General features: G+C 53.7%; 3 protein-coding genes across 7 annotated transcripts; 1 reads left to right on the forward strand and 2 right to left on the reverse strand.

Annotated features, from left to right (window-relative positions):
* Positions 1 to 115: 115 nt before the first annotated feature.
* DOK1 (docking protein 1) lies at positions 116 to 2,954 on the reverse strand (the record flags this gene model as incomplete). Of its 2 annotated transcripts, XM_079720761.1 has the most annotated exons (5): positions 116 to 1,359; positions 1,593 to 1,777; positions 1,947 to 2,040; positions 2,209 to 2,508; positions 2,859 to 2,954. In XM_079720761.1, the coding sequence occupies 5 exons, from the start codon at positions 2,916 to 2,918 to the stop codon at positions 541 to 543; spliced, it is 1,458 nt and encodes a 485-aa protein (XP_079576887.1). The 2 variants fall into 2 exon arrangements, with proteins under 2 accessions (XP_079576887.1, XP_079576888.1); XM_079720762.1 differs by lacking the exon at positions 1,593 to 1,777 and having other exon boundaries at positions 1,343 to 1,359; positions 2,859 to 2,918.
* A 2,282-nt stretch (positions 2,955 to 5,236) lies between these two features.
* On the forward strand, positions 5,237 to 21,236 carry LOXL3 (lysyl oxidase like 3; the record flags this gene model as incomplete). Its single annotated transcript, XM_079720810.1, is given in 16 exon segments — positions 5,237 to 5,549; positions 7,283 to 7,449; positions 8,103 to 8,311; positions 14,836 to 14,892; positions 15,529 to 15,588; positions 17,569 to 17,613; positions 17,802 to 18,018; positions 18,238 to 18,418; positions 18,551 to 18,705; positions 18,936 to 19,103; positions 19,229 to 19,391; positions 19,635 to 19,878; positions 19,971 to 20,086; positions 20,167 to 20,303; positions 20,411 to 20,522; positions 20,684 to 21,236. Coding segments are annotated over 16 exon segments (2,418 nt in total). The 3' UTR covers positions 20,758 to 21,236.
* On the reverse strand, positions 21,233 to 24,370 carry HTRA2 (HtrA serine peptidase 2; the record flags this gene model as incomplete). 4 transcript variants are annotated; one of them, XM_079720811.1, is made up of 8 exons in its annotated part: positions 21,233 to 21,550; positions 21,658 to 21,753; positions 22,441 to 22,510; positions 22,654 to 22,759; positions 22,991 to 23,023; positions 23,261 to 23,455; positions 23,545 to 23,749; positions 23,865 to 24,370. In XM_079720811.1, 8 exons carry the CDS (start codon positions 24,368 to 24,370, stop codon positions 21,385 to 21,387), a joined length of 1,377 nt encoding a protein of 458 aa, XP_079576937.1. In that variant the 3' UTR covers positions 21,233 to 21,384. The 4 variants fall into 4 exon arrangements, with proteins under 4 accessions (XP_079576937.1, XP_079576939.1, XP_079576938.1 ...); XM_079720813.1 differs by lacking the exon at positions 21,658 to 21,753; XM_079720812.1 differs by lacking the exon at positions 21,658 to 21,753 and having other exon boundaries at positions 22,654 to 22,777.
* Between the last annotated feature and the right edge of the window lie 26 nt (positions 24,371 to 24,396).

The following is a 24,396-nucleotide window of genomic DNA, read 5'->3' on the forward strand; positions in this document are numbered from 1 at the left end:
CTTTCCTCCTTCAGTGGCCCCCAACAGCTTCCTGCTTCTCCTCCCGATTCCCTCCACAGCTACCCAGCACAGCCTGCCACTCCGTCCCCTGTGACTACTCACACACGTAGACCTCTTAAACCCAAACTGACTTTAATGAGGATACAACTTAAAAAAAATCTCTCTCTCTGGCAAAGAACAACGCAGGGGGAAGGATCAAGACACAGCCCAGTGCCTCCCTATAGCCTCCATACAGGCCCCTCACACTGTACCTAGTCTGACCAAACACCCCTTTCTATAGCACTGCTCCAGCAGCTAGCCCTTCCTTTGGTGGGGATGACTTAGAGGCGCTGGCCTCCCCCAGATCCAACCCCTGAGCCCCTGCCAACTGTCCCACTTCCATGACCTCTTGGGACAGATCATCCTTCCCTTGACTCCCCGTGTACCCTGGTCTCTACACGCAGACCCGTCTGGTTCCTGCTGGTTCTAACAGGTTTCTTTGCTCCCCAGTGCCGCCTCCCCATGGTCCTCCTATCAGCAACGCCAGCCTTGCCCTTCTTCTCAGGTGGAGCCCTCTGACTTGGCCCCAGTCCTGTCAGTCCCTGCTCCAGAGAGCCCACAGTCCCAGCTACCTGAGGCCCCACTCTTCTGGACCTGGCTGTACAGGGCAGTGTCTGAGCTATGGCCTTTGCTGCCACTGCCAGCCGCAGCACCGGATTCAGAGAAGGCCAGGCCCTGGGGCTTGGGAGCTGGGAAAGGCTTTGTGCTCCGCGGGGGTGGCACGGCGTAGTCATCAGTAGCAGGGTTGTAGGGGAGCTCATAGCCCTCCTCCTTCACCCGAGCCTGGCACCACCAGGCATCCCTGGGCTCCTGAGGCAGATCATAAAGGCCCCGGAGAGCAGCTGGGGCCAGGCCCTCAGGTTCATCATAGATGGGGTCTTCTTTGGGGTCTGTCAACTTGGTCTTTATCAGCTGCTGCTGCACATGCTCACACAAGTCCCAATAGAGAGGTTTCTTTAACTGTAACTGTAACCCCTCCCCCGCCTGAGCAGGGGTGCTGTCCAGGGGGTCTGAGTATACGGAATCTTGGGAAGGGCCTGGAAGAACGCGCAGGGAGTCTAAGGGTTCAGCATACAGGGCTGGAGGGCTGCCCGCGAGCTCCTGGGGGCCCCGGGGGGGAGCCACCTTCCCTTCTGCCATTTCTCCGTCATGGGAATCAGCTCTGGGGACATCCTGCCCCTGGCTGGCCTTCCCCTGGGCCTTCTGTCGGTGGATAGCAGTCTCAACTGCCTGAAAGATGTCATTTCCCTGTGCCGTCTGGAAGGTGAAGGTTCCAGGGCCAGAGGGGCAGCGGCGGCCAGCCTCAAAAGAGAACATGACCTGAAGAGGGAGTGGAGGGAAACGCATCATCAGGGGCATCAGAGGAGGTGAGTCACGGGGCTGAACTAGCTAGGGGACCAACAAAGAAGAGACCACCTGGGAAGGGAGGCGGGGCCATGGGCTAGGCAAGAAAGGGTTATCCAAAAGGCAGAGTTTCCCACCTCCCAGGTCCTGCCCCACCCCTCCCACAGCTGCCCAACCCAGGGAGCCAGTCCTTCCTAACAGCACTGCACCTTGTCTCGGCCATAGCGACGCAACAGAGTGTAAGGCCAGGAAAGGAGTGGTTCCTGTATCTGACTCTGGGCCCCCACACCCAGGAGGGTCAGCCTCTCAGCCTCCACTCTCAGCATATAGGAGCCATGCAGGCCACAACGCTCAGCGGCTTCAGTCCTTTGCACGGTTACCCAGAACTGGGATCCTGGAAGGAATACACAGTTAGACTGGCACCTGGCCAGGACTGGGGTCGGGGGAGGGAGCAGGTTGTCCAAGCATACACTTGAAAGCCAGCTCTCAGGAGCATTCTACTTCCCCTTGTAGGACACCCTTTCTTTCCACGCCATCCCTGCTGGGGCTTTTCAGGCGTCTACCTTCCCAGGCGGGGCTATACAGTGAATTCTCCAGCATCTCCAGGGCAGAAAGCTTGGGTGGGTTCTCGGCAGGCGCCAGGGCCCAGCTGCCTTTCTGGGGTAAAGAGAAAGAGTATGAAGGAGACTGTAATTCCCTCACCGCGGTTCCCAGGGTCCGAGCCAGCCCAGTTCCTCTGCCGCTGTAACTGCGCCCACCCCGCATGGACTCTTGGGCCCGGTGCAGCTCGCCCCAGCCCCTCACCGGCAGCCCCGGCCCCCTCACCGGAAAGGCGTTTCGGCACAGCGTTTGCACCCAGGCGGCGCTGGACGGCGCGTCGGCCGCCAGCAGGTGGGAACGCTGTGCGGTGTCCAGGCGGAAAGCTGCGGCGCCAGGCTCAGGGGGGCTCTCCACGGCCACGGGGGCCACGCTGACACACTCAGCCAGACGGATCACCTTGCAGTCCAGGCGGCGCGAGCTCCCTCGGCCCCCTCCAGAGCTCGACCCCTTGTGGTCAAAGAACTCGAGCCGCGCGACACCGTGGGGGCTGGCCGGGTAGAGCACCGCCCAGGTCTTCCTCCACCTCTGGGGAAAGAGCGGAGAGACACTGGGGAGGGAGCCGGCAAACACCGGCGGCCCGGGCCCCGACGGGGAGGGAAGGACCTGCGCGGGCCAATTTCAGGTCGGAGGCTTCCCGACGGCAGGCGAAGCTTCCCAAGGAGGATGCCGCTCCGTCTCCCCCAGGGCCAGACAGGCGAACCCGCAGGCCGGCGGACGCTTCTTCCGAGTGTGTGCAAAGCAGTTTAGCCGGAAATTCACAAGGCTCTCCGGCTCGGGGCGCCGCGCTCCAACCCGCTGCCGGTCTCCTCCCTCCATCTAGGCTCAGCTGCCCACCCCTAGCTCTGATGGGGTTCGGCAGCCCCTACCCACACTACCTTGGTACCGAAACGCTGGCTCTGCAAAAACAGCGGCCCTTCCATCACGGCCCCGTCCATGGCCCCCGGCGGTTCCTTCCGCCCTTCCTGGCCCAGTGGGCCGGAGGCGGGGCGAGGCGGGGAGGAGGGCGGGGCGGGGCGGGGCTCGCGCGGGAGGCGTTCCCGACCCCCCAACCTGCCCGGACCGCGAAAGGGGAGGAAGAAGACAAGCCAGAAGGAAGGGGAGGGGGTACCCAGATAAGCTGGCTGGTGCACCACCTCCGCCCCCCACCCCAACCCTGGGTCGCGCACAAGTGGCTCCACCGAAGGAAACCTCGTGGTTTCGGTCAGAGGACTCCGGCGCCTAGGCTTGGGGGCTGCGTACTACGTCAGATGCTCAACGTGACATCAGAGTGAAGGCCGTGACATCATCTCGAAAATGCCGACGGGCACCCTGGGGCATTGGAGGGACCTTACGTGCCCTCGCGGCTTCAATTCCCCAGACCCGCCCCGCCCCCTGCTCGGCCGGAGTTGGGCCATTTAAGATCCGCGGAGCAGGGGACGTGGGGGAAGGGCTAGGGACTGAAGACTTTCCGGAGCTCGGAGCCGAGTCGCTGCACGGGCCGCAGCCCGGGACGGTCTGCGGCCCCGTGGCCTCTTCTGTGTCCAGCTCCCAACCCGCGAGAAAGGAAAGTTTTATTCAGCAGGCTGGGAGGCGGGGAGGCGGGCGGGAGGCGGGTGGAGCGGCGACTGCGGCCTGCTGCACAGAGGAGGGAGGAGGAGAGCAGCGCACTGGCCTGGGAGGGGTCGTGGGACGGGGCGGAGTGTGGGCGGGCTCACGGGGACGTGGGAGGAACGAAGGGGTGGGGGAGAAGGGGGGCAGTCTCCCCTGGACGAGCACTTGTTCGGTAAGTCCTAGGACTGAACTCCAGGACCAGGACGCTTCTCCCAGCCGCCGCGGCCCCCGCTCAGCCACAGGTAGGGGGAGTCACGCTGCCCGTGGGAGGAAGGAGAGTTGTGGATGGAGGATGGTGGAGGGACCTGGGAAAAGGGGTGAGTGTGGGATAGAGTCAAAGGGAAGTCAGGCTGCTGAGGGCTTTATTATTGTCAAAGAGGAGTGAAACACAAGAAGAGTGGGGAAACGAAGCAGATATGGGGGGGTTGGGGCTGCAGGGTGTTCCAAATAGGGCAGCCGGGAGGGCCCTAAGGCTGGGGGTTCCTCTGTGAGGCCCTCTCCCTGGGTCCCCAAGCCAAAATGTCCCCAAACAAAGCTGCCCTGTTGGGTTGTTTGAGTTGGGGGAAGCATGTAGGGGGGGTAGGGGGAGCTCGCTGCAGAGGGGCTGTTCTCCGCCCCAGACAGAGGGAAGGCCTTGGCGGAGAAGCCGATTGGTGCTCTCGTCTCCGCTTGCCCGGGACAGAGATGGCGGTGTTGGCAGGAGGCTTGGAAAACCTCACCCCATCCCCCCCGCCACCTTGAGGCCCGGCCCTCCTGGGCCCCTTGACCCTGCAGGGCATGTAGGATGTGCAAGAGTTCTCCAGGGCATTCTGGTTCTCTGCCTTCTCTGCCTGGAATCTGCCCAGAGAGGACTCTCGGCTTGGCTCCCGTCCAGGGGCCCTGAGCTCCGAGGGTCTCCGAAGCCCCTCCTTGCCTGCCTCTCCCACAGTCAGTGGCTATCTGTCCTCTGTCTGACTGGCTGAACAGGATCCTCTGGGTCCCTCCTGCCTCTGCTCCTTGGCCCTTGTCAGTTCTCCTCCTCCTCACCTACTGCCTGCCTTTCTCAGTTGCCCCCCAGTTCTGTGTGCCAGGCTCTCTCCGGATCCCTCTCTATCCATCCTCAACATTGTCTCTCTCTCTACTGTCTCTGTTTGGTCCCCTTTCATTCCCACGGTTTCCCTTCCTCTCACGTTCTCTCTGTCTGGGTCTCCCTCTCCGTGTCTCTTGCTCAGTCTCTTCCTCTTTATCTGGACCATTCTCTGATCTTGGTCTCTAATCTCTGTCTTTTGATCACTGGGTCTCCTTGACCCGTGAGTCGGGGTATGGAGGTGATGATAGCAGAACTGGGGAAAGGACATTGTGAGACATAACAACTAATAGCGAGAGTTTCATTCTTCACAAAAGGGAGGGAGAGCCTCTCTCTCTCCCTTCCCCGCCCCCCAGTCTGGGTCTCTCAGTCTGTGTGCCTCTTTGACTCTGTGTTTCTGCTCTTATTTAGCATGTGTTCCTTTCTCACTGTCTCTCTTAGTCCGTGGGTCCCTCTCTTTCTCTCGTGCTGTCTGTCTGTCTCTGGTCTTAACCAGTGTCTCTTTTCCTCTCGTGACCTCACTCTCAGACCTGGGCCTGGCTCAGTTTCAGCTTCTCTCACATATTCTCTCTCTGGGGCACCCAGGCCTTCCTTGCCATGCGACCTGTCAGTGTCTGGCAGTGGAGCCTGCGGGGGCTGCTGCTGTGCCTGCTGTGCAGCTCGTGCCTGGGATCTCCATCCCCATCCACGGCCCCTGAGAAGAGGGCTGGGAGCCAGGGGCTACGGTTCCGGCTGGCCGGCTTCCCCAGGAAGCCCTTCGAGGGCCGCGTGGAGATCCAGCGGGCTGGCGAATGGGGCACCATCTGCGATGACGACTTCACACTGCAGGCTGCCCATGTCCTATGCCGGGAGCTGGGCTTCACAGAGGCCACAGGCTGGACCCACAGTGCCAAATACGGCCCTGGAACAGGTGAGCAGTGCTCCAGGCACAGCCTAGGTATTGCCAAAGTGCAGCCTAAATGTAGGGAGAGGGAACACCAGGATGGCACAGCCATAGGGACGCAGAATACCAAGAAAAGCCAGTGTCAAGTACACCCATGGGGGACAAACCAACCAGCAGTCCCTTCTCAGAGCTGTGTGAACTTAGGCTGGTCAGTGCCTTCTCTGAGCCTCAGATGCCCCATGTGCAAAATGACTAGGTGAACTCTAAGTTCCTTTCTGCTGCAAAAGTATGATTCTACAAAGCCGCGTGCAAAGACAGCCCTGACACAGGTGAGCCCTGTATGATTAAAGTACAACTGGTTACGTGGGAAGCTGAAAGCAGGTAAATGATGTCTGGATGTCCCAAAGCCAGAAGGAATCGCAGATACTGCAGCCAACAAAATCAGATTATAGACCAGAGCTGAAACCAACAAGCTGGAACTTACCAAAGACAAGTATAAACTCTAGGACAAGTATGAATGTGGGTAGTAGGGGATTAGGGACAATTCTGAGACCTGGGGGCGCTTACACTGTATGAGCTCATAGTGAGACTGATAGACAGAAACTGGTGCAGTCTGCAGCTAATCCCCCAGTTTCCACTAGGTAGATCACTTCTGGAATGAAGTGTCACTTTAGATGCCACATTTCCAGAGAGACAGTAGAAAATGGAAGTACTGGGAATTCCCTGGTGGTCCAGGATTAGGACTCCGCGCTTTCACTGCCAAGGGTGCAGGTTCAATCCCTGGTCAGGGAACTAAGATCCTAAAAATGGAAGTACATTCAGAGGAGAGCTGGCCAGACGTGAAAGATTGGAAGCCAAGTTTCAAGGAATAGCTGAAGAAACCAGGGCTATTTGGTATGAAAGGAAAAAGCTTTGGATAACACTTACATGATGGTTGTCTTCAAATGTGAGGACAGTCATTTGGCTGAGGGATTTTTCTGGATGGCATCAAAGGACTGAATCAGACCTGGAGGGGGGAAGTCATAAAAGAGTCTCAAGGACTTTGTGAGGGTTCCAACAGCATGCTGGGGCAGGAGGTAGGTATCCCAGCAGAAGCCGGGTAAGTCCTGTCAGGATATGCATGAGGGGTCCCTGCACATTAGCTGGGACCAACCTTTGAGGGGCCACCCAATTCTGAGAGAAAGTCGGTGATATTCATTTCAGTTTGGTCCAGGCAGAGAGAAGAACGCAGGGCAACGTGGCAACGCAGATGGCGTGCACATGGGAAAATGTAAGGCTGAGGTGAAAGGATTTTACATTTCCAAATCTCACAAATGGCTCAAATCCCTAAGCCCCCATGTATTGGCTGTGGTCTTAGTCAAGTTACTTAACTTCTCTGAACTCCAATTTCTTTATACAAAATGGTGATGATACCTTCTGGCAGCTCTAAGGATGCTCACATATGTACATACCTTGGCAGACTGCCTCACGTACAGTAGGTACTTGATTAATTGTAGCTGTCATTGAATGGGTAAGGACTGATCAGAACTTCAGTGTTGACTCTTGGTTTTTTTATTCGCCCTACCAAATTCTTGGGTATCCCCAGATCACTATCAACCCTCCACCACCCCTATGCTCCCTTTCCTATTCCTTTCCGGGGTCCCCTGTCCCTTCCCCACCCATTACCTTACCAGGTATGAGGCTTCCACGCTCATTCTCACCAACATCCCCATACTACCTCTCCAAGCCCCTCTGTCGCCTTATCTCCCGCTCCTCCACAGGCCGCATCTGGCTGGACAACCTGAGCTGCAGTGGGACTGAGCGGAGTGTGACTGAATGTGCCTCCCGGGGCTGGGGGAACAGTGACTGTACCCACGACGAGGATGCCGGGGTCATCTGCAAGGACGAGCGCCTCCCCGGCTTCTCGGATTCCAATGTCATTGAGGTCTGTAGTTCATAAACACACACACACACACACACACACACCCCACCCAGGGTGGCGAGACACAGAGGGCTGTGGAGTGGTTATATGCACAGACACTAGAAGGTAGAGGATCCCATATGCCCAAGGGGGTAATTTGGGTTGGTGGGGGACTTGGCGGGGGGTCACAAAATGATAGGGCTCCGAGACACTGTATAGTCCAGGCTTGTTTTCGCATTAGCATTCAGGTTGCTAAGCCTGGCATGAGCCTCTCCAGCTTCACCCCTGGTCCTCAGGGCACTGTCCTCCCCTACCTCACACGTTCCTCCTCTCCTGGGACGTCTGGCTTCTTACTTTCTCCTCCTCCTTCAATGCCACTTCCTCTGTGAAGCGCTCCCTCGGGCTCCAGGCAGCGCTAGACGCTCCCGCCCCAGCTCCTCCTGGACCCTTAGTCATTTCTCAGAGCGCAGCATGTCCTTGCACTCCGGTGGCTGCGGGAGAGTCAACACACCCACACACCCCAGTCAGTACGTCGTGGGGCGCAGTCCTGCCTCTCAGCCCCGTCTCGCCTTTGGGTTTACAGCGAGCACACTCAGTCGGGGTTCCTTGAGGGTGGCCGGACATATGGAAGGTGTCACTGGGATTCCTTCCTCTACTTGTGGTCCCATCCCCAGGTAGAGCATCACCTGCAAGTGGAAGAGGTACGACTTCGACCAGCCGTTGGGCGGGGCAGACGGCCCCTGCCCGTGACCGAGGGACTGGTCGAAGTCAGGCTTCCAGGCGGCTGGTCGCAAGTGTGTGACAAGGGATGGAGCGCCCACAACAGCCACGTGGTCTGCGGGATGCTGGGCTTCCCTAGCGAAAAGAGGGTCAACGTGGCCTTCTACAGGTGATGGGACGAGGGCGCTTGTCAGGAATGGTGTTGAGAGACCCCCGAGGGGGCTGGGGCACTGGGGAAATGTGGAGGCCTCTGCTGAACGGGAGAGTTGAGAAAGCTTGCGGGACCATGAAGCGGTCCCCGAGGCGAGGCTGCCACGGGACCGGCGAGGCTCGAGCTCTCGAGCGGCCCGAGCCGGCGCGGGGTGAGCGGCGGCTGTGGCGTCGGTGCCCGTGACGCCATCGGTCGGCAGGCGAGCGCCGGGTCTCGCGAGGCCATGCCCAGCGGCCCGCAGGCCCGCGGGCGGTGGCGGTTACGGTGCCGGCGCTGGCGCGGCCCAGGAGCCCGCGGGTCCGAGTTGGGGGGTGGGGGCGCGGCCATGCCCTGCAAAGGCGGAACCGGGGCGGGGCCGGACGCCGGGAGTCTGACGGTGACAGGCCCGGAGCATCCCCGGGGCGGCGGGTCCCCGCCAGAGCGCCAATCCCTGAAGGCCGGAGGGCGCCGGGAGAGGCTGGGCCCCTCCCTGGGTCCCGGCGGCCCACGAGGCGTCTGTGAGCGCGCGAGCCCTCAGGGCTCCTAGGCAAGTTTTCCCGAATATGCTTCGGCCCAGAAGCCCGGCCCTCTTCACCTGCTCTGGAGCCCTGGTGTACGCGCCGGCCTCTGGGAAACGGATCACACTGGTGACCGGCTCTGTGCTTAACAGCGTCTCGCTTCCCTGGAGCATCTAATTTGGCATTTTGAGAAATTTGGAAAGCTCTCTGTAATTTAAGTGATTGTTTTCTTCATCTCTTCCTTAGATCAGTTTTGCAGGAAGACCTCTTAACATCTGGGTGACCTTCCACTGGGCACACTACTTCAGATGTGGTCTGATCAGGGCAGGGTACAGCAGCAATGCTCACTTTTAATTAAAGCATGTGTAGATCTTGCACTGCCTTTCTGCTGAGGCCGCGTCCCACCGCTCATGTCGACCCTGTAATCACCTAAATGGGGTCTTCCCTCATCCCTGATACTGATAGAGCAGCTAAATCTGTTGAGTTTACCCTATTAGTTTATACATCATTTAAAAACCATTAAAAAGCCATGATGATCCCATGAGATTATCTTGAATCTTGACATTATTTTCCACTTGTCATCCCTCCCTGCCTCCTCTGTTCAATAGATATGATAGCTATGCTTCCTGACTTCATCAAAGTGACTGTTAAAATTGTTGAAATCTTTAAAACCAAAGTCTAATTCTTCTTATGAATCCTCCAGATTTACATCAAACCTTTAATCATTAGTTGTAACATGTTTTTTCAGCCAATTGGGAACAAACTGAACACTACAATGATGTAGCCAACATTATACCATCTTATCTGTAATGAAATCATGGGAGATTTTATTAGTCTTTGCTAAAATCCAGCTATACTATGTTCACGGCCATTCTGCAGTCTTCCAGTTTAGTAATCTTACCAAGAAAGGAAATCATGGTGGTTTGACTGAGCTAATTTTTACTGAAATCCTTTTAGATTTCTAAGGATCACCATGTTTTTTCCTCAGTGTTCACAAACTTTCTATTTAATAACTTATTCTAGGATATTAATTATCTGTAGATTGAGGAATTCTCTTCCTTCTTTTCAAAAATCAGTACATTATCCAACCTCCAGTCTTTTCCCTACTTGCTCAAATTTTCTTTGCCTTGGCTCTGAGACACATCTTTCAGCCCCAAGGAGTATACTTTATCTGGCATAGAGACTCATACGGTTTAAAACGTCTGTGTGCTGTGCTCCTTTGTTATTATCTACCTTGGGGCTATATTTCTTTCCCTGTGCTTGTTCTTTACCTTTCCTAATCCAAGCACCAGGTTCTGAAAGATTAGTACGATTTAAATAGCAGGTATTTCAGGTGAAGAGGGTAGCATGAACAAAAGTGTAGAGAGTCATTCATTCAACATTTATTTATTGAGTGCCTACTGTGTGCCAGGGACTGTTGTAGATACTAGGGATTCAATAATGAACAAAACAGACAAAAATCCCTGATCTCATGGACTAGGGAAGAACCAGAAAATAAGTAAAATTACAAAATGTCAGGATGTCAAAGGGCATAATAGATAAAAATAAAGCAGGGAAAGGGTTAGGAAGTGGGACTGGGATTGCAGTTTTAAATAGGTCAGAGGAGGCATCATTTGAGAAAATATTTAGAGGAGGCGAAGGCACAAGCTATGCAAAAATCTAGATGAGCATCTCCAGGAAGAGGCATCATAAATGAGAAGATCCTGGGGAGTGTGGTGGTGTGTATCATGATGTGGGGGATGGGGGAATCTTGTCATGCTCCAGGAGACCCCTGGGGCTGGAGCTGAGTGAACAAGGGAGAAAATGATAGGACATGTGATGCAGGAGGAGATAGGGAAAGAATGGGGAGCCAGATCATGTAGGGCCATTTGAGAGTCTTTGGTTTTTACTCTGTGTGAGATAAGGTTTTGGGCAGAGGTGTGACATCTGACTTCCACTTTTTGTGTATTATTTGGGCTGCTTTGTTAAGAATTGACTGTAAGGGATGTGGCAGAATCAAGCGTCAGGGAGATAAGGCCAAGATAAGGCAAAGTGCAAAGAGGGGACTACCCTGGCAGTCCAGTGGTTAAGACTCCATGCTCCCAATGCACGGGGTACGGGTTCGATCCCTGGTCAGGAAACTAAGATCCTGCGTGCTGCATGGCGTGGCGCGGCGTGGCCAAAAACAAAACAACAACAACAAAAAAAATGCAAACAGGGAGGTGAGGTAGAAAGAAAAGCAGGTGAGTGTGGAGGCCTAGAAGCCAAGTAAAGTGCTTCAAGGAAGAGTGATCAAGTGTGTCAGTGCCGCTGATGGGTCTAAAAACATGAGGACTGAGAAATGAATACTGGATTTAGCAACATGGAAGTTATTGCTGACCCCAACAAAGATGAAAATGAATAGGATATTTTGAAAGACAGTTGGCAAGAGTAGAAGATTTATACTGAGAAATAGTGGAAGAAAGATCTGAATGGATAGAGTAAGGCTAGAAAATGGAACACTCTTAATGCCAGATTGGAGAGTTTCACCTTTATCTTATGGAAAATTAAAAAATAAAAGTACTTGTATGGGACAGTGATAAAATAAGGCCAATGATTTTAAAAGTTTGATAGTAGTGAATTGGAAGAGGAAGTTCTGGATGCAGTAAGATTAGTCAGGAGTTATAAAAATGAAGCTGACTAGGAGGATGACAACGAGGAGAGAGGGGAATGAATAGACGTAGGATGACTGATAGAATGTAGAAAATAAGAGAATAACTAAAAAATGATACTGAAGCTGCTCAAGAGACGGATGGTATCCATCAGGCATCTCTGGGCTTCCAGTTAATATGAACTAACTTTAGACGTGGGCCATCCCGGGGAATTTTGAGGCCCAGGAATTGTCCCCACGTATATACAGCCTCAAGTAAGTTTCGGAAATCAGGAATATTTGTGTACATATTGGGATCTCTTACTGAGTCTGGGATATGAAGGCTGGCGAAGGAAATATACTTAGTACAGTGGTCATTCTTAGTGGGGAAAGAGATTACAGGGGTCCTGGGAGATTCTGTGATGAGGATATGGTATAGATACTCCTTCACAGGTCAAGTCGGACAGAGGGAGAATCCTCTAAAGGCTAGGCAAGACAGTTATAAACAACTCTACCTTCCTTAGAGAAAGAAGATGCATCTGCTAGCTTTTAGAGGAAGTCAGTAAGATTTAGAGAATAAGAAAATCAGAATGTGATATATTTATCATTTTTAAACTTGGTAGTTCTACTCTAGAACATGTGAAAGTTGTAGAATTTTAGAAGAGGAAAACAAGGTACAGATAATTGAACCCTTTACTGCCCTTTTTCAGGCAAAGAAGTTGAGGTTCTAAGAGCTTAAGTGCTGTTTAAGAAGTCACTCTTCTAGTTCATTTCAGTTTGATACATATTTATTGAACTCCTGCTATTTGCCAAGAACTGGGAAAGGTGCTCAGAATACAGAGGTGGTGAGAGAGTTAGTTAGGCACCAAATCATAGAAGACCTTATAGGCTATGTTAAGGGTTTGGATCTTTATGATAAAAGTAATGGGAAATCATTGAAGTTTTTTAATGGGGAGGGCTGTGAGAGGACGTGATCAGGTTTGTGGCTCCGAGAGGTTACTTTGACTGCATTTCTGAGAATGGTTTAGAGAAGAGCAAGAGCCAATGGATTAGAGAGTTGTTTAGGACAGAACACTGACAGGACTTGGTTCCGGCTTGACTTTGGGAGCCAAAGAAAAGAGAAGAGTCAAGGTTGACTCCTAGGTTTCCGGCGTAGATTTTGCTGGAAGAATTATGTTTATTTTTTAGACCCACATTAAATTTTAGATAACTTTGAGATATCTAAGTAGGAACATCAAGAAGGCAATGGAATATACAAGGTTAGGTGTGAAGGAGAACATAGAAAGAGAGGATGTGGAGTGAGGAGAATGCCTTGGAGCATTATTATCTCAATGCCTTAGAGCTCTAAAAATTTAAATGACTCCATAGAGGAGGAGCCTGTGAAGAAGACCAAGAGCGAGCAACCAGAATTAGGACTCAAACGAGGCCAGTAGTGTTGTGACAGCCAAGGAGGGAAAGAGAGAACAGCAGTGTCAGATGCTACCAAGAGTCAGTGGGATGAAGACTGAAAAAGAAGAAAACAAAATCGTCTGGATTTATTATCGCAGAGTGATGGGTGGGGAAAACCAGAAAGAGGTGGGTTAAGGAGTGGGTGGGAGGAAAGATGGTGAGTGTTGACAACCACTGAAAAGCTTTTCTACAAAGAGGGAGAAGGATGTGGGGTGGAGGGTGTGTGTGTGTGTGTACGTGAGGGGCGGGGTGCTGAACATGTTGAAAAGGATTCGATTGGGAAGGAGAGAAAGGAACGGAGGGGAAGGAATTCAGAAACGTTTGGGGGCGGGGGCCTTAGAGAAGAGAGACGGTTGGAATGAGAAAAGGATGTGCAGATGCAGGTAGCTTTTTATGTTTGATGGTTGAAGGAACAAATGATAGGGAAAACAAGCACATTTGTGAATGAAGAAATATCAATCAAGACAAATACCAGTACTGGTCCTAAACAAGTACCAGGTCCTTCATGTAACCTGTATTTGCCTTATAATGTATATTATTATATATACCATAGAATAGATAATATAAAGACCTTATATAGTCCTTAAATAACTTAGAGAAGAAGTACTTCTAAATTTCTAGGTAATACTACATTTTTCTGAACACAGCGCTGGAGATCAGAATGATCTCTCTGGGTTACTGGTGAAAGAAAGTGCCAAGTATATTTCATTTCAGACATGTTTGAGAAAAACACATCTGGAGAAAAAGTTTCACACTATACGTATATGATGAAAGGTTCTAAACTCTTAGTAGCATCTCAGGAAAGGGACCCGAGAGTTATTGTAGACTCTTTTGTAGGAATGTTGGACATATTGAACGTTTTGGCAAAAAGACCAACTAAGTACATCCTCAGTAAGAAGCCAGGGCAGGAGGTACCAAGCAGATTCAGCCCTGTTAAAATCTATTTATTAAAATCCTAGCACTTCTGCACATAGTATACCACATCCAAAGATGACTCCTCCAGAGAAACAGCAGAGCAGGAACATGTTCAAAGAGATGATAACTAACAGGATAACAGGGAATTCCATAAATTTTGTAAGGACAGACAAGACCTGCATTCATTATACGTAGTTGGACAGGACAAAGGGGGCAAAGTGAAAGTCTTTGAAATCAAAGGGAGAATGAGTGGAGAAACAGATCTAGTTTCCATGCATTAGACTTAAGGCAACTTCCTGAAGAATAAAATAGGTCAAATATTTAGGCCCATCAAGAAGAAATAAGGTTTTAGAACTTAATCCCTGGAAGTAAGTTTGGGAAATGAGCTCAGTTTGTGAATGACTAAAGCATATGGGATTTAACTAAAGCAGGAAGGGTTCTGTCATCCTAAGCAGCCTGGCCTCATGCTCCGCAGTCAGACCAAGTTAATGTCCCTTACTATCCAGCCTTGGTCCTTGGTCCTGGTTCACTGGCCTCAGGCCTGGACATGCCAGAAGCCAGAGAGCATCCAAGAAAACAATCCATAGCCTCTCTAGGTGTGACCAGGCCGGTTCTCTCTCCTTGCCTAGTCACTCTGGCAATCCTAACAATCTAACACCCTTCTACTTACACCCGTTCCCGTAGCCCTCCCCCCAGGTTTAGATCAGCCCTAATATCAACCCAAGAGTCCTTATTCCCTGTCTGCCTTAACCTAATTTCTGTGGGTCCTGGTATAGGGTCTTTATCAGCCCCGAGTCCATGTCCTTCACTGCTGCTCACCTGTCTGGTTATGTGCTTATGAGGCCAAACAGCCGTGAAGGGTTGAACTTTGGAGGTACCTGATGTTATAAGATCCTGCCACCAGGAGCCCTCTAACTCTTGGAAAAGAAATCTTGCCCCGGGTCCCAGTTGCACTAGCTTTTCCCACTTCGTTCTAGACTGATCCTGACCCTGCTGTTGTCTTATCCTCACAGAAAGTTGAGGAAGCGAGCGGCCAAAGCCTCGGCCCGACGCTCCAAGCCCCTTGGAAGGTAATGGGGCTAGAGCCCCGGGACCTCCTGCTCATCCCTGTGACCCCAGGAGGTGGATGGATGGAAGGCAGCCTATCCATGTCCATCCCAGAACCCAAGCTGATGAATCAGGGATATGCCTGGAAAATGGCCATTGCAGGGGGGAGGGGAAGGGAGGCAGGCATGGGGATGGGTCAGCTTTGACCTTAGGAGGCACAAGGAGGAGATAGTGCAGGAATGGCTGAGGAAGAGCCTCTGCATCTTTGTACCTCCCCCAGATGGCTTGGACTCCAGCCTCAGGCTCCTGCATGCTTCCTCCCCCGCCCCAACTCCTAACGTCCCTTGATTCATCTGCCTTCCCGTTCTCTCGTCTCCCTTTCCCATTCCTCTTATCTCCTCTCCCCTCACCACCTGGGTTGACATAACTAGTTTTCTCATAACGGTTGCTGAATCCAGAGAGCAGCATGTATTCCAAAAGTAGTTCAGTGGTACGTGCAGCAGTATATGTGGAGAACCTGACTGCCTTTGCTTCGCCCCTCCCCGTGCTCTGCATGAAGGGTCCTTCCTAGAAACCGAAAATCATCATCATCATCATCCTTTACTCCTCCCTGGCAGCGTACCTGACCACTACCTCCACTAACTTCTTTCTTTTTTCAGACCAATCATCAAGCTTAAAGCCAAACCCAAACCCCGAGTGGGCAGGGGGCCCACCAAGAGGTAAATAAAGTTCAGGCTAAGTGCAGAGGAGAGGGAGTGCCGCGTGACGAGGCAGGGGCGTCGGGCTGTGGTCAGGAAGGGGTCCGAGAGAAGCCTCCACCGAGAGGTGGACGAGCAGCAGCAACTGTTACAAGCCACCTTCCAGATGAGTCACCGAGACGTAAAGTAAGACTGGCCCTTATGCGGTTCTCTGAGGAATTACGCTTGTCACAGGATTTTTGAAAATCTCAGTAGAAGTTCACCCACTGACTACCCTTGTTCCACATGCGTATTTACCTTCCCCCAGCAGGTTTCGGTAGACACTCGGGCACTCCTGTCCTTCAGATGCCACGCTTGCCTCGCCCCCAGGAAGTTAAGTTTGCCTAAGGGATCCGTGTTCCCATACTACCTTTATTTAATTGTTAAAAATAAGTGCTACCAGCTTGGAAGTGAGACTGAGGATCCCCTCTGGAAACTTTATCAGGGATGGAGTCACATGAAAGTCCTGATCTCTGGCCCAGTTTACACAGTTAGGCTCCCGGTTCCATCATTTTCCTCCTGGGTTCCTTCAGGACCCCAGGGAATGGAACGCTTCCAATCCCAATGATTGTGTCTCACTTGGTTTCTAAAGGCAGTTTGTGCATGAACAGTCTCTCTGATGGCTCCTCCAGCAGTAGTTGAGGTATAGAGAATTCATCCCTTTCTACCGTCTCCTCTCCTCACAGCATTTCGAGATCACCCAGTGGCCCCTGGTACCCCTCATTCCCCAGCTCCTCCCTCTGGCGCCTTCAAAGGGGCTTGGAATTTGGGGGTGTTCTCGTAGTGCCCTTCCAGCTTAGGGCCATCTTGCCCAACATGGCCATACTCTGGCCTTCCCTGACCCCCACATTAAAATGCACACTGGTGTTTTTATTTTGTTAGTTATGCGGGGAAAAGGAGGAGAGAGTTTAGAAGAGAGATGTCTTTTTCCTCTGATGGCCTCGTTGACTTTTATTTTCAGCCAGACAGGACTTTGGGAGAATACCTGGTCTCTCTGAATCCACTTATCTTGAGCTCGCAAAGGTATTCCGTAAAGTCTCCAGGCTTCCTTTGTCTGATTTGTTTATAACTTGTCCATCTCTCTGTGTCTTCCCAGCCAATGGCTTCAAATCGTCATATTCCTTCCTTCCTCTGACATCAAGTAATGGAGCACATTACTGCAATAATTCACGGCCAAACCAGCCTCACAGGCCCACTCCACCAGCACCAGGCCTCATCTGGTTCCTTTCCTCTCTGGGTTCAAACCAGCTGTTCTGGGAAGAAAGTACTTCTCTCATCACATGGCTCACTGCCGTATCTCATTCCGTTGGTGTCAATAAGCAGGTCTCCTCATTCTCTCTAGCAACTCTCTGCTGTGTTTCCAAGTTTTAACATCTCTAATTTAGTCCCGTTTTCCCACTTGAGTGGCTATGGAACATTCTTTCTGTTACATTTAAACTGCAGAAGCATGGACTACCTCATTAAAGACTCATACAGTTCAGCTCAGGTCTGGGGATGTCTTCACCCTTCTGTGGTTCATATTCACTCTCCTTCTGTGGTCACGTGGCCCCTCTTTGTCTGTCTTGCACTTGTACATCTTCGTTCCTGTATATACCAGCTCCAGTCTTTTCTGTGTTCACCATCTGGTCTGTTCTTGCGTAACTGCCCATCATCCTCTGGCCTGGAGACCCCTCTGGCCTCTAAGAAGCCACGTAGACCCAAGACGTACTCACTCCTTTGCATCCTGACTCATTTAGTTATTTCAGTCACAACGTAACAGGAGGACCTGCTCACTCTGGCTATTGAGGCTCCCTGTTTGTGTCAGCTCCTCCCTCCTCCCCATCTCTTCCGGCTGGGCAGTCCTGGTTTCCTATCGTCTTTGCACAGTGGCATCAGCCTCAGCCTCCGTTAGGGCCAGCACCCTGAAACCGTACAGAACAGGGTTTCTGTCAGGCAAGTCAAGACGAGCCTTCCTTCCCATAGGGTTCTTCTGCTGCAGAAGGTCCCCAAGGACCAGCCCCCGTCCAGGTGATCTAGGCTCTTTCAGCCTAGACACCTGCCATTCCCTTTGTCTCTCTGTCTCTGTGTTTTTGCAGAGAAGAGGGGAAGGAGAGGGGCGAACGCGGCCGTGGGTGGAGGCACGGCTGGGGGGAGGGGTGTGGGCAACGGGGCAGGAGCACTGCTTTACCCGACTGCTCCCACTCCTGTCCCCCCAGGCTGCTGGCCCGGCGGCAGCAACACTCCTTTGGTCTGCATGGGGTGGCGTGCGTGGGCACGGAGGCCCACCTCTCTCTCTGCTCCTTGGAGTTCTATCGTGCCAATGACACCACCAGGTGCCCTGGGGGGGCCCCCGCGGTGGTGAGCTGTGTGCCAGGCCCTCTCTACGCAGCGTCCAGTGGCCAGAAGAAGCAACAGTCGAAGCCTCAGGGGGAGGTGTGTGAGACAGTGACTATGTCCTTCCCCACCCCAGGCGGAGAAGCCCCTAGCCTGGCCACCCCCTGATTAAGCACAGCCTTGACTTTTGAGGCCAGAGAGGAACCTCCTACCTCCCATGCTCCCTCCCACCAGAATCTCATTCATCTCCCAGGTCTACTCAGCCCTCTCTGCGCTGATGTTTCCATTCACGGCCGGGCACCTCTCTCTCCTTTACAGGCCCGAGTGCGATTAAAGGGTGGAGCCCACCCAGGAGAGGGCCGGGTAGAAGTCCTGAAGGCTGGCACGTGGGGCACCGTCTGTGACCGCAAGTGGGACCTGCAGGCAGCCAGCGTGGTGTGTCGGGAGCTGGGCTTCGGGAGTGCCCGAGAGGCTCTGAGCGGTGCCCGCATGGGGCAGGGTGAGGGGCTGCTGGTGGGAGGGACAGGGAAGGAGGAGGTGCACACTCCTGGGGGAGGTACGTTCCTTAGGCAGGAGACCCCTGGACAGATACGGAAGTTAGGACCTCCTGATCTCTGCCCTCTGACCTTAGGCATGGGTGCCATCCACTTGAGTGAAGCTCGATGCTCTGGCCGGGAGCCCTCCCTCTGGAAGTGCCCCCACAGGAACATCACGGCTGAGGACTGCTCCCATAGCCAGGATGCTGGGGTCCGATGCAACCTGCCCTACACTGGGGTGGAGACCAAGGTCAGTCATTTCCACCTTGATTCAGGTATCTCACATCCTATCCAGTTCTGGTCATGATCTGCAGTCTGATGCCCACTGCCCCATGCCCCTGCCATCCTGCAGCTCCCACCTGACGCCACCACTTGCTAGCCCTTTAAGTGCCTCTGAATCACCATTCAGCCCTAGGCCTGCTAGACTCCCACTACTCCACCCCTAGAAGCTTCCCCAGAACTTCCGTTGTGTCACTACAGATCCGACTCAGTGGGGGCCGCAGCCGACATGAAGGGCGAGTCGAGGTGCAAACAGGAGGACCTGGGTCCCCTCGCTGGGGCCTCATCTGCGGGGATGACTGGGGGACACTGGAGGCCATGGTTGCCTGCAGGCAACTCGGACTGGGCTATGCCAACCATGGCCTGCAGGTGAGTGGGAAGGAGAGGAACCAAGGCTGTTGCCTCCGAAGGCTGTGTTTAGGGCAGAGGACCGTCAGCCCCCTGGCCTGGGAGGCTGGACGGTGCCCTCACCAAACACCTCTGTATGTCCCCAGGAGACCTGGTACTGGGACTCAGGGAATATAACAGAGGTGGTGATGAGTGGAGTGCACTGCACAGGGACTGAGCTGTCCCTGGATCAATGTGCTCATCATGGCACCCATGTCGCCTGCAAGAGGACAGGAAGCCATTTCACTGCTGGAGTCATTTGTTCTGAGAGTGAGTGAAGGGTCTGGTGACTCAGGCCAGGCAAGGGAGGCTCTGGGCCACCCCTTTGCAGGGAGAGAGAGGGCTGCAGTCTGGAGGGGTCCGCCTTCCCTGCGGAAAGCCAGTCTCACCCGACTTTCTGGGGGTGGGGGAAGGGGATGCGGGCCGGGGGGTGGGGCCGAGGACGGACGCACTCCCGTCTGTCCCTGCCCCTCAGCAGCGAGTTCTAACCCCCTCCTTCCCTCCTCGGTGCAGCCGCGTCAGACCTGCTGCTGCACTCGGCACTGGTGCAGGAGACCGCGTACATTGAGGACAGGCCCCTGCACATGCTGTACTGCGCTGCCGAAGAGAACTGCCTGGCCAGCTCGGCCCGCTCAGCCAACTGGCCTTACGGCCACCGGCGTCTGCTCCGATTCTCCTCCCAGATCCACAACCTGGGACGCGCTGACTTCAGGCCCAAGGCTGGGCGCCACTCCTGGGTGTGGCATGAGTGTCATGGGTGAGACGGTCAAGTAGAAGGGCAGGGCCACTGGGGACGGGGCAAGCCTGCTGTGGGCAGGGAAGGAAACAGGGGTCCCCTTGTCCCCACAGGCATTATCACAGTATGGACATCTTCACTCACTATGATATCCTGACCCCCAACGGCACCAAGGTGGCTGAGGGCCACAAAGCTAGTTTCTGTCTAGAAGACACCGAGTGTCAGGAGGGTGAGTTGGGGCCTAGAGTAGACGACAGTTTCCTCATCCCCACAGCCTTGCCTCACACTGACGTGTGCTCATCTCCTCAGATGTCTCCAAGAGGTACGAGTGTGCCAACTTCGGAGAGCAGGGCATCACTGTGGGCTGCTGGGATCTCTACCGGCATGACATCGACTGCCAGTGGATCGACATCACAGATGTGAAGCCAGGAAACTACATTCTGCAGGTGCTGGGATCTAAGATTTCCAGCTATTGAGTGGGAGGAGTGCTTATTAAAGACACATGTGGATTTGAGGACTGCAGCTGGTTAAGCTGGCATTTTCCCACTCACAGGTGGTCATCAACCCCAATTTTGAAGTAGCAGAAAGTGACTTCACCAACAATGCAATGAAATGTAACTGCAAATATGATGGACATCGCATCTGGGTGCACAACTGCCACATTGGTATTTGGTGGGAAGAGAAGGCAGAAAGACTGGGGGACGGGAGGGAAAGGCCTCCATTCTCGTCTCCCTATAGGTTGTTTCTATGTCTTCCCACCCACTTCTACCCACCCATCCCCACAACGGGTCTATCTTCCTGCCCAAACCACCTGTTCACCTTGCAGGTGATGCCTTCAGTGAAGAGGCCAACAGGAGGTTCGAACGCTACCCTGGGCAGACCAGCAACCAGATCATCTAAGGTGCCACCACCCTCCTCTGCAGACCACAACTGGCCCCTAATGGCAGGGGTCTGAGGCTGCCATTACCTCAGGAGCTTACCAAGGAATCCTTGACGTCAGCAGGCCCACAGCGCTCATCCACTGTGCACTGTGGGTGTAGAACTGTCAAGCAGAAGTTACTGCCCTCCTTCTTACGCCAGCTGTCTGGATCTGTGGCCAGGCATGGGGAATTTTGCTCCCAGGCCCAGCACGAAACTAAGCACGCCACAAAGAGGCGCACCTGATTGACTGCCCAGAAAAACAGACGGCAACAGCTCGTTTTCTTGAATAGGGAGGTCAGAATGGTCAACTCCAGTATCTCCTCTCAGGTCAGGGAGATACGGCTTTACCTCTAGCCTTTTTGTGGGGGCGAAAGAGCAGTGCGCCACCCTTCCCCTCACTTTTGAGTATAACATGTTGCTAGGTATAATTTTATTTTATATAAAAAGTGTTTTTGTGATTCCTCAGGGCCCAGGGATTGGTGCTGGTAGTTGGAGGGACCTGCCCCCAACTGGTTCATTTGATCCTCCACCCAGGTGCCATGAGAACCCAAGCCAGGAAAGCAAGGTAGAAATCAGAGCAGGAGCCTCCTACTCTTGCTGATCCATTCATTCTGTGACTTCAGGGGTCACATATAAGGTCAATGTTTCCGGTCCCCGCCGGATCCGCACTGCCAGCTGGGATTGGGTCCGAACGGCTTCATAAATATCTTCAGCATTTTGTACCAGCCGCTCCCCAATGGCCAAGATCACATCGCCAGGCCGTAGACCAGCCCTATGGCAAAAAGTGGACAGAGAGATAAAGGAGGGAAGAGATGGCCCAGTTCAAGGGCACATGAACACCTCACCCGTCTCCACCTCCCAGCGCAGTCTCTCCCTCACCGGTGTGCAGGGGAGTCCAGGATGACTTTATGGATGAGCACGCCATGCTGGACGTCGGGAAAGCCGGGTTCTCGAAGCTGCAGTTCTGCAAGGATGCTGCAAGGACACAGATCCCTTTGGTAACCACACCACGGCACGCTCCCCAGTCTGTGCTCGCCTCAAAGCTCCCATCAACACACTGATAAGTTATGGATCGGGCACGCACTGGATCCTCTTGAGACAAAAACAATTCACTTTCTGCCTTCTAGCAGTTAGGAAGTGAGACATGTAGATAAAAGGTAACTAATTCCAAATGACACGGTATTAAATCAATAGCACTAATGTCATTCTAAAATCCTAAGAGAAGCTAGAAGGAGGTGGTCTAACTTTAGCTGAACCTAGAAGGATCGGTGTGATATTTATATAAAATGAGAGCAACATAAACAAAAACATGGGATTAGGAAATCAGGTTGGACGGAACAGAATATACTCACAGGGAAGCCATGTCTGGAAGGTTGAGTTGAAGACATGGAAAATGGCCCCTAAACACCAGGCTAATGGATTGGAGGTTGTAAATCAAAGCAATAACAGGATGAAATCCATCAGGTGGGAGGTATGCAAAGTGGAGTGGGGTGAGAAAATCAAGATAATGAGAGAGGACAGCTCTTCTGATAGTTCCAAGTATGAGGCAACTCCGATGAAGACAGAATTGAGAATGAAGCTCAACAGAAGTGCCAGGTGTGAAGTGAAGTGCCAGGTGCCCATCACTGGTTACACTGATGGCCCTACCCCTATAGCTCATACCTGGGAGTCAGGGTTAGCATCATCACTCCAATGTAGCGGCGCTGGGACCCACTGCTTCCAAACCAGGAATCTGTGACAGAGGGACAAATGAGCCCCAGCCAGCTCCATCCTTCCTTCCCCCTCGTGCTCCTCCTAACAGACCCCTCTCCAGCAAGCCCCCACCTCCACCCCCCACTACTTAAAGGAAACCCTTTACCCCCAAGCCAGGCTTACTCTTCTTTTCTCCACGATGCAGAAACTCTCGAAGGCGATCAGCAGGGATGGCAAAGGAGATTCCAGCTGTGACCTTCATGGTATTCACCCCAATCACCTCCCCATCCTGTTGGGACAGAACCCACTATTCTCTAGCCCCAACAAATGGTAGGAGATGGGGGTACCTGAGCAAGAGGAGCGGGCAGTGTTGGGGAGTCGGGGAGATCTGGTTGGATTCCAGGAGACAGCCAACAAGAAACTGCTCAGAAACTTGACCAAACGTCACTGAATTAGGGAAAACCCACCCCTTCCCACACTGACCTGGGGCAGGGATTCTCGGAAAGGATGTCCCACTCACCAGGTTAACCAGGGGACCGCCAGAGTTTCCAAACTGCAGGACAAGGAGAAAATATGGAAGAGATCCAGGGACTCTATGCCTGGGGGCAAAACCAGGATGGAGGCACTTTCTCCAAATTCTCTCCTTTACCAGCCCATGGAGTGGGCACGGTTTTTGCCACCCAACCTCTGTGTACAGGCGAATACACCATCCATCACGCTTGGTTCTTGCACCACACACCTCTACCCCTCCCCCAACCTAGTCTGTCATTTCTCTCGTATCAGGACGCACATCAATAGCTGCATCAGTCTGGATGTATTCCACATTGGTTTGGGGAAGGCCCAGGTCTCTGGCTGGACGCTGAGCAGAGCTGACAATGCCGGATGTGATCGTGTTCTGCAGTGCAAAGGGACTTCCCATGGCAACAACAAACTCCCCTTGCCGGACATCGGCTGAACGTCCCAGGGGCAGCGTGGGGAGAGGCTCCTAAGGGAGAATGGGTACAAGAGACCTGTCATCTGGAGATGTAAGCAAATTCAGAGCCCCAACCAGACATGGCCTGCCCAGACCCCCACCTTGGTCTGAATCCTCAGCGTGGCGATATCTGCCACGGGGTCCACAGCTGTGACCACGGCCTCATACGTATCGCCGCTAGGCAGCCTGACACGGACTCGGCGCCGATCAGCCACCACATGAGCGTTCGTAACGATGAGCCCGTCGGCAGCCACCACGAATCCTGAGCCATTCGAGATAGGGACTTCGCGGCCCGAAAAAGGGTGCCTGGGATGGGGGGGGGTTGGGTTGGGGAAGCACGGATGTGAGGAGGCTCGGACCCCTCCTTCTCGCCCGCCCTCTACCCGCGGCTTCGGTTTCTCCGGGTCCACCCCACCGTTACCGGCCCAAGATCTCGATATAAACCACGGCAGGGGCCGTCTTCTCCACCACGTCCGCGATGAAGTTGTACTGGCTCCGGGGAGAGGGAGGCGGCGAGCCAACGACCGAGGCGAGGACGGCCGGGGGACCCCGACCCCCGCCCCACAACAACAAGAGCACTGCCCCTCCAGCGCCCAGCGCCACCGCCAGCCACACGCGCGGACGGGTTCCAGGGGTCCCTGAGTCTTCCCGGATCCGGGGATCTGGGGTCCCCTGGATCAGCCGTGCTCGGGGATCCGAAGTCCCCGACGTCAGATATGTTCGTGGTTCAGGGACTCCCACAGACAACCGGGCCCCGAAACTGGGGGTCCCATAAGTCACTCGGGCCCGAGGGTCAGGAGTTCCTGACGTCAGCAAGGCCCGGAGGTCAGGGGTCAACAGGGGTCCCTTTCCCCAGCGACCCCCCCCCAAAGCCCGCCATCCCCGGAGGCTCCAGACTGCACCCTGCCCCGCCCTCAGTGCAGCCATCAGCTCCGCCTCGGAAGCCTCGTCGC

The sequence above is a fragment of the Hyperoodon ampullatus genome (genome assembly GCF_949752795.1).
Source record: "Hyperoodon ampullatus genome assembly, chromosome: 15".
Lineage (NCBI taxonomy): Eukaryota > Metazoa > Chordata > Mammalia > Artiodactyla > Ziphiidae > Hyperoodon > Hyperoodon ampullatus.